At 41.6% G+C, this 16,899-nt stretch overlaps 1 protein-coding gene across 3 annotated transcripts; it reads left to right on the forward strand.

Annotated features, from left to right (window-relative positions):
- The first annotated feature begins 3,377 nt into the window (after positions 1-3,377).
- On the forward strand, positions 3,378-16,899 carry trim3b (tripartite motif containing 3b). Of its 3 annotated transcripts, XM_034550949.1 has the most exons (18): positions 3,378-3,589; positions 5,427-5,478; positions 6,715-6,884; positions 8,703-8,832; positions 9,141-9,251; positions 9,407-9,558; positions 9,801-9,981; positions 10,137-10,238; positions 10,382-10,480; positions 11,038-11,190; positions 11,402-11,780; positions 12,384-12,487; positions 12,580-12,747; positions 13,171-13,339; positions 13,899-13,940; positions 14,642-14,712; positions 14,868-15,008; positions 15,314-16,899. In XM_034550949.1, exons 3-18 carry the CDS (start codon positions 6,739-6,741, stop codon positions 15,464-15,466), a joined length of 2,301 nt encoding a protein of 766 aa, XP_034406840.1. In that variant the 5' UTR covers positions 3,378-3,589; positions 5,427-5,478; positions 6,715-6,738; the 3' UTR covers positions 15,467-16,899. The 3 variants fall into 3 exon arrangements, with proteins under 3 accessions (XP_034406840.1, XP_034406842.1, XP_034406841.1); XM_034550951.1 differs by lacking the exon at positions 13,899-13,940; XM_034550950.1 differs by lacking the exon at positions 5,427-5,478.

The raw sequence follows: 16,899 nt of genomic DNA on the forward strand, positions 1-16,899 counted from the left end.
GACGAGCTGCTGTTTCTGATGTCTTCCTTGATGTCGTTTGTGTCAAGAATCTCTTGATGAAGTTCTGTTTGCAACAGACTGATTATGAGGGGAGATACAATGGTTTCATGACTGCAGTGGTCACAGAATGTGGATTATTTCAGATGTGTATGGATTTAAAAAATAATATTTGGCTCATTCATTTCTGGATTATGAGACAGTTCTTGCTTTGAGCATCTTTACAAAACTGCATGTTTTGGAAGGCTATAACTACGAATTACTTTGGAGGTTTTACATGCAAAATATGATGACTTCACAGAGGAGCAATAAATGCAGTAATACTTTGTGTATGTGAAGGCGATATGATTTTCCTCTGCTCATTTTCAAGGAGCCATGTCTGACGTTAGAAAGGATGCAACCAAGAGGAGGCTAACATTAACCCCTTGAAACCTTTAATTTAGGATGTAAAGGATTTTTCGACTGGTCGGTTTGGTATGGATGTAAATTAAAGGATATTTATGTCTGCTTTCCCGGAGGCCAGCTGTGGTGTAAAGACAGCTGGGCAGATATAATCCTTTCAGCCTATCAATCAATCTGTGATTTGCATAGAGGGTTTGATATAAACTGCCAATAACAAGCCTCTTTCTTACAATCGCGTGTGCATATTGTCTCAAATGTCTACATACTGTGTATGTATGATGCATTTGTGTATTTGCACATTTATTAACTTTAATCTTGTTTTTCAAGACAATGCATGGCAACCAATCAAAAACACAGAAACCCCAAGAATATGATGAAAATGCTTTGAGATGTTAAGGCCATAGTTAGCATAAGTGAATGACATTGTGCACAAATATATCTCAGATGTGTAAAATGTGCATTACATGTATTTGACATTCATGGAACCAAGCTCATAAATGATTAGTATGTGAATCTTTCTTGAGTGTTTTGTGAGTCATGACTATGCTGGTCATCTGAGGATCCCTTGGCTTTTTCGCAGCGTGTGTGCAGCGCAGAGCACACGTGCCTGCCAGTGGTGTGAGGGGGATAAGAACTGATAGTTCTATATATAGAAGTATATGTATGTGGAGGCTTAAGACTGAACTGTGCAGCAGAGTGGAGGCTTACCAAGCATACTAGCGAGGGTTACACAGGTTGGTCCATGCACACCATCTATTATCTCTGGGTGTGTATTCTATCTTTGTGAGGTGCAAATTAAGCTTTAAACCCTGAGGTGCGTGTGTGTGTGTGCGTGTGTGTGTGTGAGTTTGTGTGTGTGTGTGTGAGAGACTTGATAAGCTACAAAGGAAAGGGGGAGGTGGGCTGAAGATGGTAACAGCTGACTGTGTGTGTGTGTGTGTGTGTGTGTGTGTGTGTGTGTGTGTGTGTGTGTGAGAGAGAGAGAGAGAGAGAGAGAAAGATAATGTACTGTATATACTGTACCTTCTTCCTTCCTTTTCATCTGGTTCTTTTCTCCTCCATAGCTTTTGAGTTAACTTTCTCTAAACAAACCAATCCTGAGGTTTTGGAACGCATAGACAGGAGGATACTACAGTACCTTGTGTAGGGAGAGCACATAAAACCCAACATCAAACAAAAAATAACTTGGTATCAGGTGTGCAGCACCCTGATGTGCGCACACTGTTGGTTGCAAAAGGACACACAATACAAAATGTAACAACAAAATGACATCCAACATTAAAGATAGTGGTCTTATATATATGTATAATTCTTTGTTCACAGCCTGAAGTGGGTGTGTATTTTCTTGTCGGAAAACATCTCTGTCATTGCTTTTATTGTTCCGCCTCTTTATGACCCCCCGGGCAGAACGGTTTCTTTCGGTTGAGGTTATTGCATAAGGCAAAGAAGTGCAGTGAGTTTGTTTTTCTCTTTTAGCTCCAACTCAAATGTGTCTGAAAACATTATGACCTTATTTAGTTTGGGGCCACATTCTGAAGAAAAAAAACAAACAGGATTATGACTTTTAATACAGTACTCTCATTATATTATGTGTACTACTAGCTTCAGGATACTCATGGTGGCCACTATTGGTTCACCTTCCTCTCGTTTAATAACTGCAGGAGTCGTACATTCTGATAAACTGTTGTTTCAGCAGAAAGCACAGCGGTAAACCAATAATGCAGTGGAGCGCTCACTGCAGGGATTACAACAGTGCTGCATTTGGTATATTAGTCATGTCAGACACTCTCTTTCTAATGACTTATTCTGGAGCTTGAAAATAAGATATCCAATGAGATTGTTCTATCCAGCTGCAATATATTTATGGGATGTGTTTTGGTTTGGAAAGAATCACCAGATCTTATAACTACGATCAGATTGAGCAAGCGTTGCAGCAATATTGTATACATATTATATTATAATGTGAAGCAGTTCCACCGGTCATTCTCTCAGTGGTATTTTCATCCTCTTATCCTCTATTTCCTGTTCCACCGACAACAGCAGTCTGGCCTGTGAGTTTAGGATATGGGATTTTAGAAAGGTGTGTGGAGGAAGCAGAGCCGGAAGCGAGGGAGGAGAGACGGCTGCAATCAATCCGCACAGATTAACCGTAGATTGATGTTTTAGTAAGAGAACCTCTGGCACCAGATTAAACTCTGGCCACCTCACAAGGACGGGGCGTTGAGGGGATCGGGTGCGACACTTTCCTATGACAAGATATTTTACTTGAAATTCAAATTGATAATCCCCTTTTCTGTACTAAGGGCCTTTTCTTAATCCCTGCATATGTATAATTTGATATAATGCTATAGGCGGAGAGGCATGTGTTCCAAATTCTAATTATAAGTGTTTTTTTAAACGTGACATCATGAATTATGTAATTATGTTTTGAATGGCTGCCGTGCGCATGTGTATGAGTGTGCATGTGGGTACTCGGCTGGCTAAGCAATGACGAATTTCTTCATAACTTTAACTGGAGGCCAGAGGATCCAAATGTTTTGAAGCTCGTCATCCGTCAGCTGCCGTTTCAGTTTGTTGTTAAAAAGCAAGCTGCATTCAAGACCCTGCTTCTATGTGCAATCATCACAGCTTTGAGTGTACACATGTCACAAATTACATGCTGTAGTACAAGACTTTATCAGCAATTTGTTCCTGGATTCAAGTTTGTTGTCCATTCTGTCGTGACAGTTGGTCTTTTCCTCTTCTTGTTCGTTTCGATCTTTGCCTTTCACTCCCTCTGGCCTGCACGAATTGTTGGCCTATGATGCAATCCCTTATCCCTGCTAGTTTAAGTTTTCCAGCCAATCAGAGCGTAGCAGTTGGGGGGGGGGGGGGGGGGGGGGTATCCAGTCAGCTAATGCTTGAAAACAGTACTGACAGTAGGAGGGACTTTCAATTTACTGGCACACCCACTGTTGTCATCCCGGTTCAGCCTTTTTCAGTGTGTGTGTGTGTGTGTGTGTGTGTGTGTGTGTGTCATTGTGTGTTGTGGTGGGAAAGGAACAAGGCGACAGAAGGAAAAGGGAAAAGGAAGACTGGTCAGCAGGGCTGGGGGGAGAGACGAGGGAGGAAGTGGGCGTGTGTGTTTGAGTCAGGGAACACAGAGCTGCCATGGATGGTTTTTAAATTGATCTACTCCACACTACTGACAGTAGGTAGTCTTTTTGTCAACTCTGTGTGTGTGAATTTCCCCACTGTGGGATCAATAAAGTGTACATTCTTATTATTATCCTCCTCTACATACATGTGTGCATACGACTTGACATTATCAGCTCAGCTGTTACCAGAGAGGAGTGTGTGAGTTTGATGTTTGTCCAAGCTGTCCACACATATTCATTGCTGCGAGACACTGATCTGAAGGGCTGAGACTTTAACAGTATTCATTCCTTTCCTTATTAAACTGTCTGTCTCTCCGTCCCTTTTCTGGTCTTCTTGATGACTGAGAAGAAGACGTTAAATGTCCCGTCTTTACCCTTCCCCCAGTCTCCATGTACCCGTGTGTGTGTGTTATAAAAGATACACATGAGAGGTGCGGATCCTATTGTACAGTAAAAGCAACAGCAGTGGTTTCAGTTCTAAATGAGACAAAGAAAACTGTTACTCTTGTATTCAGTTCAGCCAGCGGTGAATAGACTCATTGTGTGTTAACTCTACGGGTGTTGGCTTATTGTCACAAACAGGCTGCATAAATGCACTTTAACACGCACCACCAATTAGTTACACATGCAAAAGCTGTAATCCTGTGAGTTTGGGGATTTAGGCAAGCGTAGGTCACCGACAACATTACTGCACTTATACTGGCCAGGAGAATTATAACACATTTCCTTTTGATGGTATTAGTTGACAGCTCTCTGCAGGATGTGTCTTTTCATGCATCGTATTTAAGCTTCCTGTAGTCCTGCCTGGGCACGGCTTTATCCCGACCTGCAGTAACTGCAGAGCTGTGAATCTGCACGTGTTCACTGACTTTGATATGCATCAAATCTAAGCATTGTGGCCTACTTTAGGAGTTTAAATGAGCGTGAATGAAGTTGTCAAAACACAGTCTATTGAATGCATATAACTATAAACATGTTCATCATGAGCAAGCATTCACGTGCACACATGCATTTTATGTTTTTATAAACTTCATAGTAAAGCTGGACCATAACTGCTTTGTCAAAGACCAATCGTCCCCTGGTATTATTTTATTTTCAGCGTCATTGCTTCCTTGCCTACCCACTAATACGTCGTTACAGAAGATATTAGTAGTGTGTTCCAGTACAGACAGAGAAGTGTGAGAACTATACAGTACCTGCTGTGGCTGATCCCTCTTCTACTTTCTATTGAGAGACATTCAAGCTTCTTCTCATCAGAATCCAACAGAGACCACTGGATACTCTTGAAGTGCCAGTTTGAAGCGCAGGCTTTAGAGAGAACAATGCATTTTTAGATTTTGACAAAACACAAGCTACTTACCAGTAATCATGTCAGCCTGTCCCTCACCAGAGTGTGAAAGTGACCTACAGTTCTCATGGTTGACAATTTAAGAAGTGACCTTTACCCAATCCAGTTTCCAGATTGTATGTAATTGGATTCTTTGTTTGTGTGTGTGTGTGTGTGTGTGTGTGTGTGTGTGTGTGTGTGTGTGTGTGTGTGTGTGTGTGTGTGTGTGTGTGTGTGTGTGTGTGTGTGTGTGTGTGTGTGTGTGTGTGCGTGCATGTGTGTGTGTGCGTGTGTGTGTGCGTGCGCAGTGGGCAACAACTGACAATAGGACATAAGCTCGATGGTACATAGGGGGATTGCATGCTGTATGAGATCCAGCAGTGACAGATGTGCGCACAGGGGGAGGGTCTGGTGGGGGATGATGATTATCAGTGTGTTTGTGTGTTGTCTCCTCGTCATTGAGTGTGTAATGTTCATACCTACTATATATCTGAAACCCATGGACGTTTGTTTGAGAACACTTGTCATTGTTGCAAATGGCGTGTGTACTTTTTGTATTTCAGACTGGATATTTTTCAATATACCTGAGCTTCTCACTTCATTTACACACAATAGGTACGTATCAATGAGAACATGCTGCAGGAGCACTTTTAACATACCAAAGTCTTTTTTATTCCAGATGTATTCAGGCTTGCTGATGAATGACTGATAAAGTGGGCCAGGTTGGAGCACTGGTTTGTGTTGCTAGGCAGAATATTCAAACCTTGCAGCTGTATTTCTATAATGGATAAGTCTGAGTAATCCACGAGGCTCCTTTGTTCTGGTCACCTCGCAGAGTTTTGCTACTAATTCAAAATGATGTTCTTAAAATTATATGGATGTTTTTTAGTTGCAATCAGTGCTGGTTTTGACATCATTTGTACCATTATGTGTAAAGGCAACTTGATCTCCGATTCAAATTTAAGCAAAATGATGCCCAGCCACAAAAATGTAAATGCAGGATTATAATTTACCATCACAAAAAATTGGAAGACAGGTGTTTTTTTTATCCACTCAACAACTAAATAGCTATGTCAGTAAGTTCTGAGCGGGCCAACATGTGTGAAGCAAATTAAAGTTAGTTTTTAACCTGTACTTTAAACTCTTTAATTATATACGTACTGTAAATCTATGTGTATACATTGTCCTTTGATCCATATTTCATTTGGTATGTTGTACAAAAGCATATGGTCTGATCTAGAGGCAATGTGGTAGCAGAGTTCAGTATGAACCTTGTGTGTGTGTGTGTGTGTGTGTGTGTGTGTGTGTGCGTGCGTGTGCGTGCGTGTGCGTGCGTGTGCGTGCGTGCGTGTGCGTGCGTGCGTGCGTGCGTGCGTGCGTGCGTGCGTGCGTGCGTGCGTGCGTGCGTGCGTGCGTGCGTGCGTGTGCGTGTGTGTGTGCGTGCGCAGTGGGCAACAACTGACAATAGGACATAAGCTCGATGGTACATAGGGGGATTGCATGCTGTATGAGATCCAGCAGTGACAGATGTGCGCACAGGGGGATAAATCTACTCCTTTATTGTACTGCTTTGTGGTTATTTGAGATATTAATCAAACGCCACTGTCTACATCTGCTGTCTGTACACTCAGGACTGCTTCTATTTCCCCCAACAGGCTTTTTTTCTGGTATTAACCTAGAACTAACACCATAACAATGAACATGTTATGCTGTAATAAGCAGCTTTGATAGGGTCCTCGTGCCTGCTGTGGTATTTACTGAGCATGAGCAGCCCTGAAAATGACACTCGCTGTAAAAGGTGTTGTACAAATATAGGCAAATATTCATGTTTACATTTGTTTCTCCCTGCAGGTTAACTTCTGTCATTGGCTTTAAATGTCCTCTGCCATGGCAAAGCGTGAGGCTGGAAGCACCAGCCCTGTAGTGCGTCAGATAGACAAGCAGTTTCTGGTCTGCAGCATTTGTCTGGATCACTACTCCAACCCCAAGGTCCTGCCCTGCCTGCACACCTTCTGTGAAAGGTAACCTACATGTGTGCTCTCAGTTTGAATGGGGTCCTAATTACTTACTTGCACTCGAGCTAAACGTGACACAAACCCGAGTCTCTGCTGAGACGGTCTGCTCCATGTAATTATTGCTGAGTCATGCAAAGACCGGCTCCACTGGGATAGTAAGTGCATTCTGCAGCATCAGGGACCGTCAATGTCTTAGAAAAGGCTCATTGTTGGAGGACACAATTATAATTCCTCAGGCGATACTTACTGTGGCCTTTTCGTGCAGAGCCAAGCAAAGGAGGCATTTGGTAAACTTGTTTCTGCTTCTAAACCTATGATCAAAACAAATATGTATTGAATACCTTTGACTACGGGATACATAATTTTTCTAGGCACCGTGGGGGGCGTTTGCCCAGCGGAGGTCACATTTAATCCCCTGTTTTACTGGATGACATGTGATCTGCAGCCCTGCTGAAGTGAACATATGTTTGTCTGGAGCTATACATGATGTTTTAATACTGGATGGGTTGATGTAGTTTTAGGGGTTTTAGGACTGAGCTGGCAAACCCACGCTGGGCCTCGTCTGTTTGGTATGATATTGTATCTTTTTTAATTCTGCTCCATCTTTTACTCTTTCTGCGTTTATCCTGGTTGTGTGGTCATTATTCAGAGATCAGGATCATGAGTTTTCCGATGGGTTGTGCAACTGTTTCAAGTGGTGCCAAAATATATGATATCCTCCTCCAATAGGGGCATGTGGCCTCTTGATTTGACTTAACAAGCCTGAGGGTGGCACTAGCGCTAAACTAGTTAGTCAGGTCATTGGTTTGGCGTTTGACAGAAAATGAATCAGTTTAGGTTATCGAATAAATAATGAATTATTCATTCAGCTCCAGTTGCACATTTATTATATTTTATTGGACAAAACTATTTGAAATATAGAAATCAGTAAAACTGACCGATGAATCAACAATGAAAGTTAACATAAGGTGTCACCCGTCACAGACCTTTTCCCCACGTCCAGCTGGTTGTACTTCTGACAAAGCAACAGTAATGTATCCAGGCTTCAAAGCATTACAGTGCTGTTGACAGAACATTGATAGACATTGTCTAAAGTGAACAACTGCAGTTTACGAGTCATTCTGATGTCGTACATTAAACAGGCTGGTGTTATCATGCAGCCCAAGCAGCTGCCAGACATCCATGTGTACAACACCAGAGACTTATCCACGACACTGGTCTCAGGTTTCGTGCAGCGTCAACAGAAGCTGAAGAAAAACAACCGTACAATATATGCTGGATGGCAGTCGGGCTGTAGGCCAGGAGTGTGGTAATCTGCAGCTGAACTTTGCTGACTGTGGGTTTGTTTTTGGCTTGACGGTTGTCTCACGTTAAATAGATTGTCTACCAAGGGCAATTTTACCTGCTCAACATTCCAGCCCGTGGGGCCGGTGGGGTAGGTGTGTGACTGTTTCCAGGATCCACATGCACACTCACACAAACATGGTGAAGCATAAACGAACACAGAAACATCTACTCTCTCTTTGTGTTTCTGTTGGGCAGATTGATTTCCCAGAGATTCGCTTACTCAAATAGGGAGTGTGCGTGTCTTCTCCTGGGGCTGTGTGTTATGTGGATTGACTGACACTTTTCCACTATTTGTTGTGCCAGCAGCACTATTTAGGCAGTGTCTCTCAATTACTGTGATACGATGAATGCTCTCTCTCTCTCTCGGTAAATTGAGTATGATTTATAATTGTATACAGAATTAAGCAAAAAATCATTTTTGGTAGATTTTATATTCTAATACTTGCTTGTCTTTATTTGTTCACTCCCTCTCACCAGTTGTCTGCAGAACTACATTCCCCCGGAGTCTCTGACGCTCTCGTGTCCGGTGTGTCGGCAGACGTCCATTCTGCCAGAGAAAGGAGTTTGTGCTCTGCAGAACAACTTCTTCATCACTAACCTCATGGAGGTTTGACACTCTCTCTCTTCATTTTAATCAAGTCAAGCACAAATGTTTTACTGACAGGATCTTGAAGCATGTTACATGGAACAATAGACAAAACAAAAAATGGATATTAGTAGAATAATGTGTGTTTATGTCCTGAAGAGAATGAAGTCAGCAACAGACAACAAGGAAAGTCAGACAAAGAGAAAAGCATCTGGTGGCGTACCATGTACTGTTATGTCCCCAACTTGATTTCACACCTCTGCCACCTCTCAATTATTGGGATTGGAACTACTGAAAAGCAATATGATGAAGTTTAAAATGTCAACCAGGTTCTTCAGCGAGACCCAGAGTGCTCGCGGCCGGAGGCCTGCAGTGTCCTGGAGTCCGTCAGCGCTGCAGCTGCAGTGAAGCCCCTCTGCTGCCCGAACCACGAGGGAAAGGTGAGAAGCACTCAGTCCAGTCATCACCTCACCAAAACTGCCCTAGCGTTTTTATTTATTAGCAATAATTAATGTTAAAGAAACCGAATCTTCAAATTACCCACTGAACTGCAATAGTGAATGAGCTTTTTTACTCAGTTTGTCTCCCTCTGCAGGTGATGGAGTTTTACTGCGAATCATGTGAGACAGCCATGTGTCTGGACTGCACCGAGGGCGAGCACCGGGACCATGTGACTGTTCCGCTTCGGGACGTCGTGGAACAGCACAAGGCCGCTCTGAAGACACAGCTGGATGCCATACTGAGCAGGTGGGGACTTGATACCTTGATGAAGCTTTCACAATATTTCCTTCTCATCAGGTGTTTGGAAGCGTAAGCGTTTGGCCCAGATGTGGCATCGGCATCAAAGATCATATGCTATGCCCGACATGTCAAAACACGGCCCTGGGATACTGGCCGAGGCCCAATTTAGATTTTGTATAGTTTTATAACAGATGTTTTTTCTACAATTTACAGTATGTAAGAAAATGTCACATTGTGTCAACTTGCAGGCTTCCTCAGTTAACAGCATCCATCGAGCTGGTGACTGAGATCTCCCGCCAGCTGAATGAGAGGAAGAATGAGGCGGTAGCAGAGCTCACCAGCACGTTTGAAGAGCTGGAACGGGCGCTGCATCAGCGCAAGACGTCCCTCATCACCGACCTGGAGGTCATCTGCAGCACTAAGCAGAAGGTTATGTTTCACGCAGCCACATATCTGATCCATGCACTCACACACAGGCGTCCATGCATCTTTTAGTGCGCTCATGATCAGATGCACAAGAGATTGACCCTTTAAGTAGTTGATCGTGGTAGTTCAGCCCGCTGACTTCTCCTCTTCCCTCACAGGTCCTGCAGGCCCAGCTTTCATCTCTCCTCCAGGGGAAGGAACACATCCAGAGCAGCTGCAGCTTTACTGAGCAGGCTCTCAGCCATGGGAGTGCTACGGAGGTGGGCTGGCAGATTGTAATATTTACAAGCAGGATATCAAACCAGTTACAACACATATGAGAATAAGGCTTTCCATTGTGTTGCAGTGTGTACCAGCATGTGCTTGAGTCTTGGAATGCAATATGTGTCTCTTCCAAGTTTAGGTGCTGCTAGTTCAGAAGCAGATGAGTGAGCGGGTGACAGCACTGGCCAAACATGATTTCCCAGAGAAACCACATCAGAATGCACACCTGGATTGTCAGGTATTGCCTGTTGCTTATTATCATTCCAAGTATTTCCCTGCTCTTGATATCTGATATTTCTGCACGGTCACACAAAGAGGCTTACTTTGTTTACTTCGCTGTTTTTTTAGTGGATCTAATTATCTCATGGTGAAATATTAAGTTAGTTTTTTCCTTTAAAAATGTGTGTGTTTTAAACTCTCTCCTCGCCGTAAGAAAGAAAAAGTACTTTGTGTAACAGACATTACAGCTGGATTAAGCAATTGTTTTCTACAGTGAAGTTCACACATCAGCAGTATTGTTTTACTGTAACAAAATCCAAATATGTTTTGAGGAAAATTGCAAATCCTTTTAAATACATATGTTTGTGGATTTCAGTTGTATTCAAATTAATATTATATTTGTGGATTTGATGAAACGTCTAAAAATTACAAAATATATTTGTGAATCCTTCTCTGGCTGATTTAACTCCATACACATGGAGCCAAACGTGAACATGTAACTTCTTAGAGCAATAAGGGATTTAGCAGTGGAAAATATTGTTTATCATGTGTGTTCATGTGTGTTGTCTCCTCTAGGTGGAGACTGAGGGTCTGCGACGCTCCATTCAGAACCTGGGAGTTCTCCTCACCACGGCCGCTGTGGCTCACACCTCGGTAGCCACAGGAGAGGGCCTCCGCCATGCAACAACTGGGCAGCACCACACAATTACTGTGACGACAAAAGACAAAGTAAAGTCTGAAATATTACGTATTTGCTTCAGTCTCATATTTTAGTTTAGGTTTTTAGTCAAATTACCATTTCAAGCTATATTTCTACTTTAACAGGGAGTATTATGAGTATGGTGTCTGTACAAGGTGCTGCAACCATGTGCATATTACTACAACACGATTCTGAATGATCTTCTTGTTCTGAAATTGAATCAATGACCTCTCTCTGCAGGATGGTGAGTTGGTGCGGACAGGAAATGCTGTTTTAAAAGCACAGATAACGTCTGTTGACGGAAGCCGCATTGCAGAGGTGGATATAGCGGACAATAAGAATGGGACATATGAGGTAGGCTACACGTTACGCTCTGAGGGAGAGTACTCTTTTGCTCTGTTGCTGTACGGCCAGCCGATACGGGGCAGCCCGTTCCGCCTGCGGGCAATCAAGCCCTCAGATGTGCCACAATCTCCAGATGATGTGAAGAGGAGGGTGAAGTCTCCCAGCGGGACAGGGGGCCACATACGGCAGAAAGCAGTGCGTCGTCCTTCCAGCATGTACAGCACCACCAAGAAAAAGGAGAACCCCATTGAGGATGAGCTCATCTATAGAGTGGGTAAGACGGATGACCGGTCCAAGAGAGAACGTCCACACACTGTAGTGTCAAACCAAGTACCATGTAGACATTACGTTCAAGACTGCACACCAGTTTCTAGTTTTTAGACTGACATCCTGCCTTCAAGGCCGCTTCTGGTTTCACTTCATGCACATAACGAGCTTCAGGATGTTGTCGAAAGATGAAACGTAGAAAACAAATGTTGTGAAATGACTACAGAAGTGGGGAAAATGTGTTGGTCGCTCACTTAAAATGTTGACTCCCAGGTGTTGGATGTCAGTGTCCCTGTCCTGCAAAAATAATGTGTAAATGAATGAAGGTGAAATATTCTCACTCTGAAGGATTATGTTTCTCAAGCAGGTCCTTCAAGACTTTGCAAGTTATTTATTTAACTGTACTGACATGAAACAAAACTTTAATTTGCCTGGAATGTAGAAAATCAAATCAAACACTTCCGGTGTGTTTTGAAAAAAGATCAGAAGGATGAGACAGTTTTAGTCCAGAACCCCTGGTATGAGCCTTTAAGGGTCAGGGTTATAAACTGAGACATAAGAACATATGAAATGGCCCATTTACTGAATGAGTTATTATTTAATTGTTCAGGTTCCCGGGGCAGAGAAAAGGGGGAGTTCACAAATCTGCAAGGAATATCAGCCTCTCGTAACGGTAGAGTGGTGGTGGCTGACAGCAACAATCAATGCATACAGGTGAGACGGACAGAGAATAGCAAAATACTGTTATAGCACTGTGACTGTGACACTTTTAACTCAAAAAGGGCTTTTTGGTGGAATCCATCCAGGTATTCTCCAATGATGGAACGTTTAAGATGCGCTTTGGGGTCAGAGGTCGTTCTCCAGGGCAGCTGCAGAGACCGACAGGCGTCACTGTGGACATGAACGGTGACATTGTGGTGGCCGACTATGACAATAGATGGGTCAGCATCTTCTCCTCTGACGGGAAATTTAAGGTGAGATCTTGAGAGAAATTATTGTTGAACTGGCCGTGTGTGTGTGTATGTGTGTGTGTGTGTGTGGGTGTGTGTGCGTGTGTGTGTGTGTGTGAGTGAGTGACATTTTAATGACGATACATACTTTGATCACATTCAAATGACTCTTATTTTTTAATGGACTATTACATATAATTTCTAATGACATTTCTTTGGCAAACTATACTATATATTTGTATTTTATAATATTTTATTAACAATTAAGATCCCTACTGCTAATAATAACTATGATATGTTATTAATTACTATACTGTATATATACTTTCTTAGGTGAAACTTAACAAGATATTATCAAAATGGACATATGCTTATTCAAATATATAATTTCAAAAGTCTTTTCAATCTTTCTTTCCGTCCTAAAAATGGTTGTCGTCCTTCCCTCAGAATAAGATCGGTGCAGGTCGGCTCATGGGTCCTAAGGGTGTCGCTGTGGACAAGAATGGCCACATCATCACTGTGGACAACAAGGCCTGCTGTGTCTTCATCTTTCAATCCAATGGGAAGTTGGTGACTAAGTTTGGAGGCAGGGGGACGTCTGACAGACAGTTTGCAGGTGAGAAGTATGAAAAGAAAAACCTCTTTTTAAGACTGACGGGGAGCTCCCAAACAATACTGTCTCCTTTAATGATGCCATCGGTCAGAGAGGCAGCCGTGTCTACTGGCTTTTAAAGTAAGTCCGTCATGATATTTCACATATTTAGCATAGTGTATAATGACACAAAATATCACATAAGTACTATCTTTATTATTTTGGATTTTGAAAGAGATAAATACATAACTACTGTAAATAAAACTAAGAAGGAATACAAAACAAACAAACAATTACAAGCAATATGTGGCTTTGTTGACAACTTTACTGCCAGTATGAAAAAACAATAATGTACTATTGTGCTCACATTTCATGTCTGTATATAGACCATTGCATTACAATTTACTTTCTGTTTAAAAATGTAAGCCCGTATAAACACAAATGCAAAACCTCAGCAATGCAGGGGCCCCTGCTCCCCCCGATATCTGCGCCTGTGCGGACCACCCGACTCGAGTTTCTTCTTTGCTTATCCTTTATCTCTATTTCCCTTCCTTTCTGTTCTTCCTCCTGTTTTTCAATCCAGAAAAACTCGGTCCAAACTTTAATAAATCTGGCTCAGTTTTCAGTAAGTACTAAGTGTGGCCTTGCTGCAACCTTAATCCCACAGTGCAGTGCCCTCTGTCTAACCCAACTCCCTGATCATGTGACTGCCCTCCTGAGAACTCAGATTGTTGACAAATCAAAGCTGTGCCTGTTATAATAATAATCTGAAATACGTACATGCCATTTTAATAATCCCTTACTTTTATGATAATGAATATGTTGTCATGTGCATTGTGATTTTTGAGTCAATGGCTAGTAAAGATAAGTGTGAATGATGTTCACAGCTCTGACTTCAGTGCCATGAAACTAACCAATGCTCCCTGTTTGCTACAAGAGTGATGGATTAGTGGGTAAATACCTATGGTACCTTTTTTATTTATTTTTCATAAACCATCATATAGTTGTGGATCCCGGTGCCTTGAGCCTTTCAATATAATGTCATTTAGAGATTTAGTATTGATTTGACATTGAAATAAAACAGTAAAACAAATGTTACTCATGTTAAAGCATCAAATAAAGCATGAAAGGAATGCCATCACTACTCCCCAGGCTAATCTGAACCGCTAACCACACAAAACCGTACGATTGAAATAGGTTTCATGATTGCAGCTTCAGGCACAAGCTGAATGTTGTGTTGAAACAGCCTACTAACAGTGAAGGGAATGCTGCTAAATTCCCGTCACAGCAAATCCCACATCAACCTACCTCTCTCTCCTTATCCAGGTCCGCACTTTGTTGCAGTGAACAACAAAAATGAAATTATTGTGACTGATTTCCACAATCACTCTGTAAAGGTATGCTATATCTTGCACTCAAAAGATGAATTATCCATAGCATGAATGTATATTCCTTCTTTCAGATACATGTACACTCTCTATATAGTGTTCGGCAAATCAAAGTGCATATGGATATTGACAAAACATGTGTTTTTCCTGACTCCCCGTCCCAGGTGTACAGTGCAGATGGAGAGTTCTTGTTCAAATTTGGCTCTCATGGTGAAGGCAATGGCCAGTTCAATGCTCCCACTGGTGTGGCTGTGGACGCCAACGGAAACATCATTGTAGCTGACTGGGGCAACAGCAGAATACAGGTGAGATGAGCTATATATAGCTATATTTAGTCTGCTATACACTTCACAACTATAAGCCTTGAAGATAGCTTTATATTTCAGCAAACGAAAAGATATTTAAGCTACAAAGAAAAAGTCACGTTAGGTCGACACCACTCTATGGAGTAGGATATATTATATAATTAAAAAAAACAGCAGCACATTAAACTGTCTTTGAAACCTGCAGTGTTGAATGCATATGTTTGATTATCTAGTTAATGCTAACACTATAGATTATTGCCACATGAACACTGAAACTCTAACCATTGTGTTTTTTTCTATTTTAGGTGTTTGACAGCACAGGCTCCTTCTTATCTTATATTAACACGTCAGCAGACCCGCTGTACGGACCCCAAGGCCTCGCCCTCACCTCAGAAGGACATGTGGCTGTTGCCGACTCCGGAAACCACTGCTTTAAGGTTTACAGATATCTGCAGTAGGCCGAGGGAAGACATCGCAGACACAACCTTTACTTACACAAGTTAAAATCCCTTACTGCTTCTGGACAGCAGGCTGCAACGGGACTGCACACTTGACAATGGCCCCAGGTTCCACAAATCCATTTTCTCTACATTCTTCAGAAGATCCAAAATTCAGAGCTTCAGAGAAAGAAATTGGAGACAAATGTTTACATTAAAACAACCAAACCACCACAAATGTCAGTGTAATCAAAATGTAATTTAAAGACAAAATAAACTAGCTATCCCAAATATTATTGCTAGAGGTGACATTAATTTCCTCACTGAGGAAAAAGAAATCTCAGGAGACTATTCTGGTGAAATAAAGGTTTAAAAAAAAATTCACTTCCACAAGCAAATAATGAAAGAAACATCCCGTGATTGGATGTTCCTTATTTAATCACTGTCTACTTTTAACTTATGAGTTTTGCATTTGGAAAAAACTTAGCTGGAAATTACCTTCTGGAACAAGGTGTTGCAGTATTTCCCAAAACAGCGTGTGTGACCGCACCAGTAGATAGCCTGCCAGTCTTCACTGCAGTTTCTTTGGGCAATGCAGATGGGCAACACTCCCAGCAACCAGCAAACCAACTGAGAAGTGTACTACCGGTTTCCTGATTATGCTTTGTGATTGAAATAACAATGCTCAGGCCTTTTCTTGAACACTGTTGCATGTGCTCTAAAACATTACCCTGTCATCACTGCCTTCAATTTTTCATTAGTAAATACAACACATGCAGACAGGAATGTGTTGTTTCTTATTCTTCTTTTGCACCATATCACTCTGATAGGATCCTTGGATATAGAGGATCATAAGAGGATTTGACCTAAATCCTAGTTTTTGTTTGGTTTTGTTACCCAAAGACAAGCAGCAAGAAGCACAACAGCTAATAGAACAACAAGGTTTTTGAACACATCATCTAATTCTTCTATTGACAAAAACAAACCCCAATAGTTCTTGTACTTTAGTGTATTCATATCTACAACCTAATGTAGTACATATGGTATGCATATTTTGGTGTACAGATGGATTTGGTGTCCATATTATTTCACTATATAGCCTACTTATTGCAGCACTTAATGAATCTACACTGGATCATATATTAATACATTAGAAGGTCATGCCATGTATTAGCCAACTGAATGACTTGCAAACATTATTGGAACTAAAAGTTGTATACACATTATTTGCTGCCTTTTTTATTTATTTTTCAAAGGACTTAATTTATTTTATTTTATTTTCTACATAATTTGCTCTAAAAAGTATTTTTCTAATTGGTGCATTGAGACTGTCTTTGTATAAATGCCTTGTAACTTCCCAGAGCTCACATACAGTTAAACTTTTCCCGCTACCAAAACGCATCGTTGTAAGTTGTTGTTGAACATTGCACAAAATAAAAATATTATAAGAGTTA

Source organism: Cyclopterus lumpus, chromosome 14 (genome assembly GCF_009769545.1).
Source record: "Cyclopterus lumpus isolate fCycLum1 chromosome 14, fCycLum1.pri, whole genome shotgun sequence".
In the NCBI taxonomy this organism is placed as follows: domain Eukaryota; kingdom Metazoa; phylum Chordata; class Actinopteri; order Perciformes; family Cyclopteridae; genus Cyclopterus; species Cyclopterus lumpus.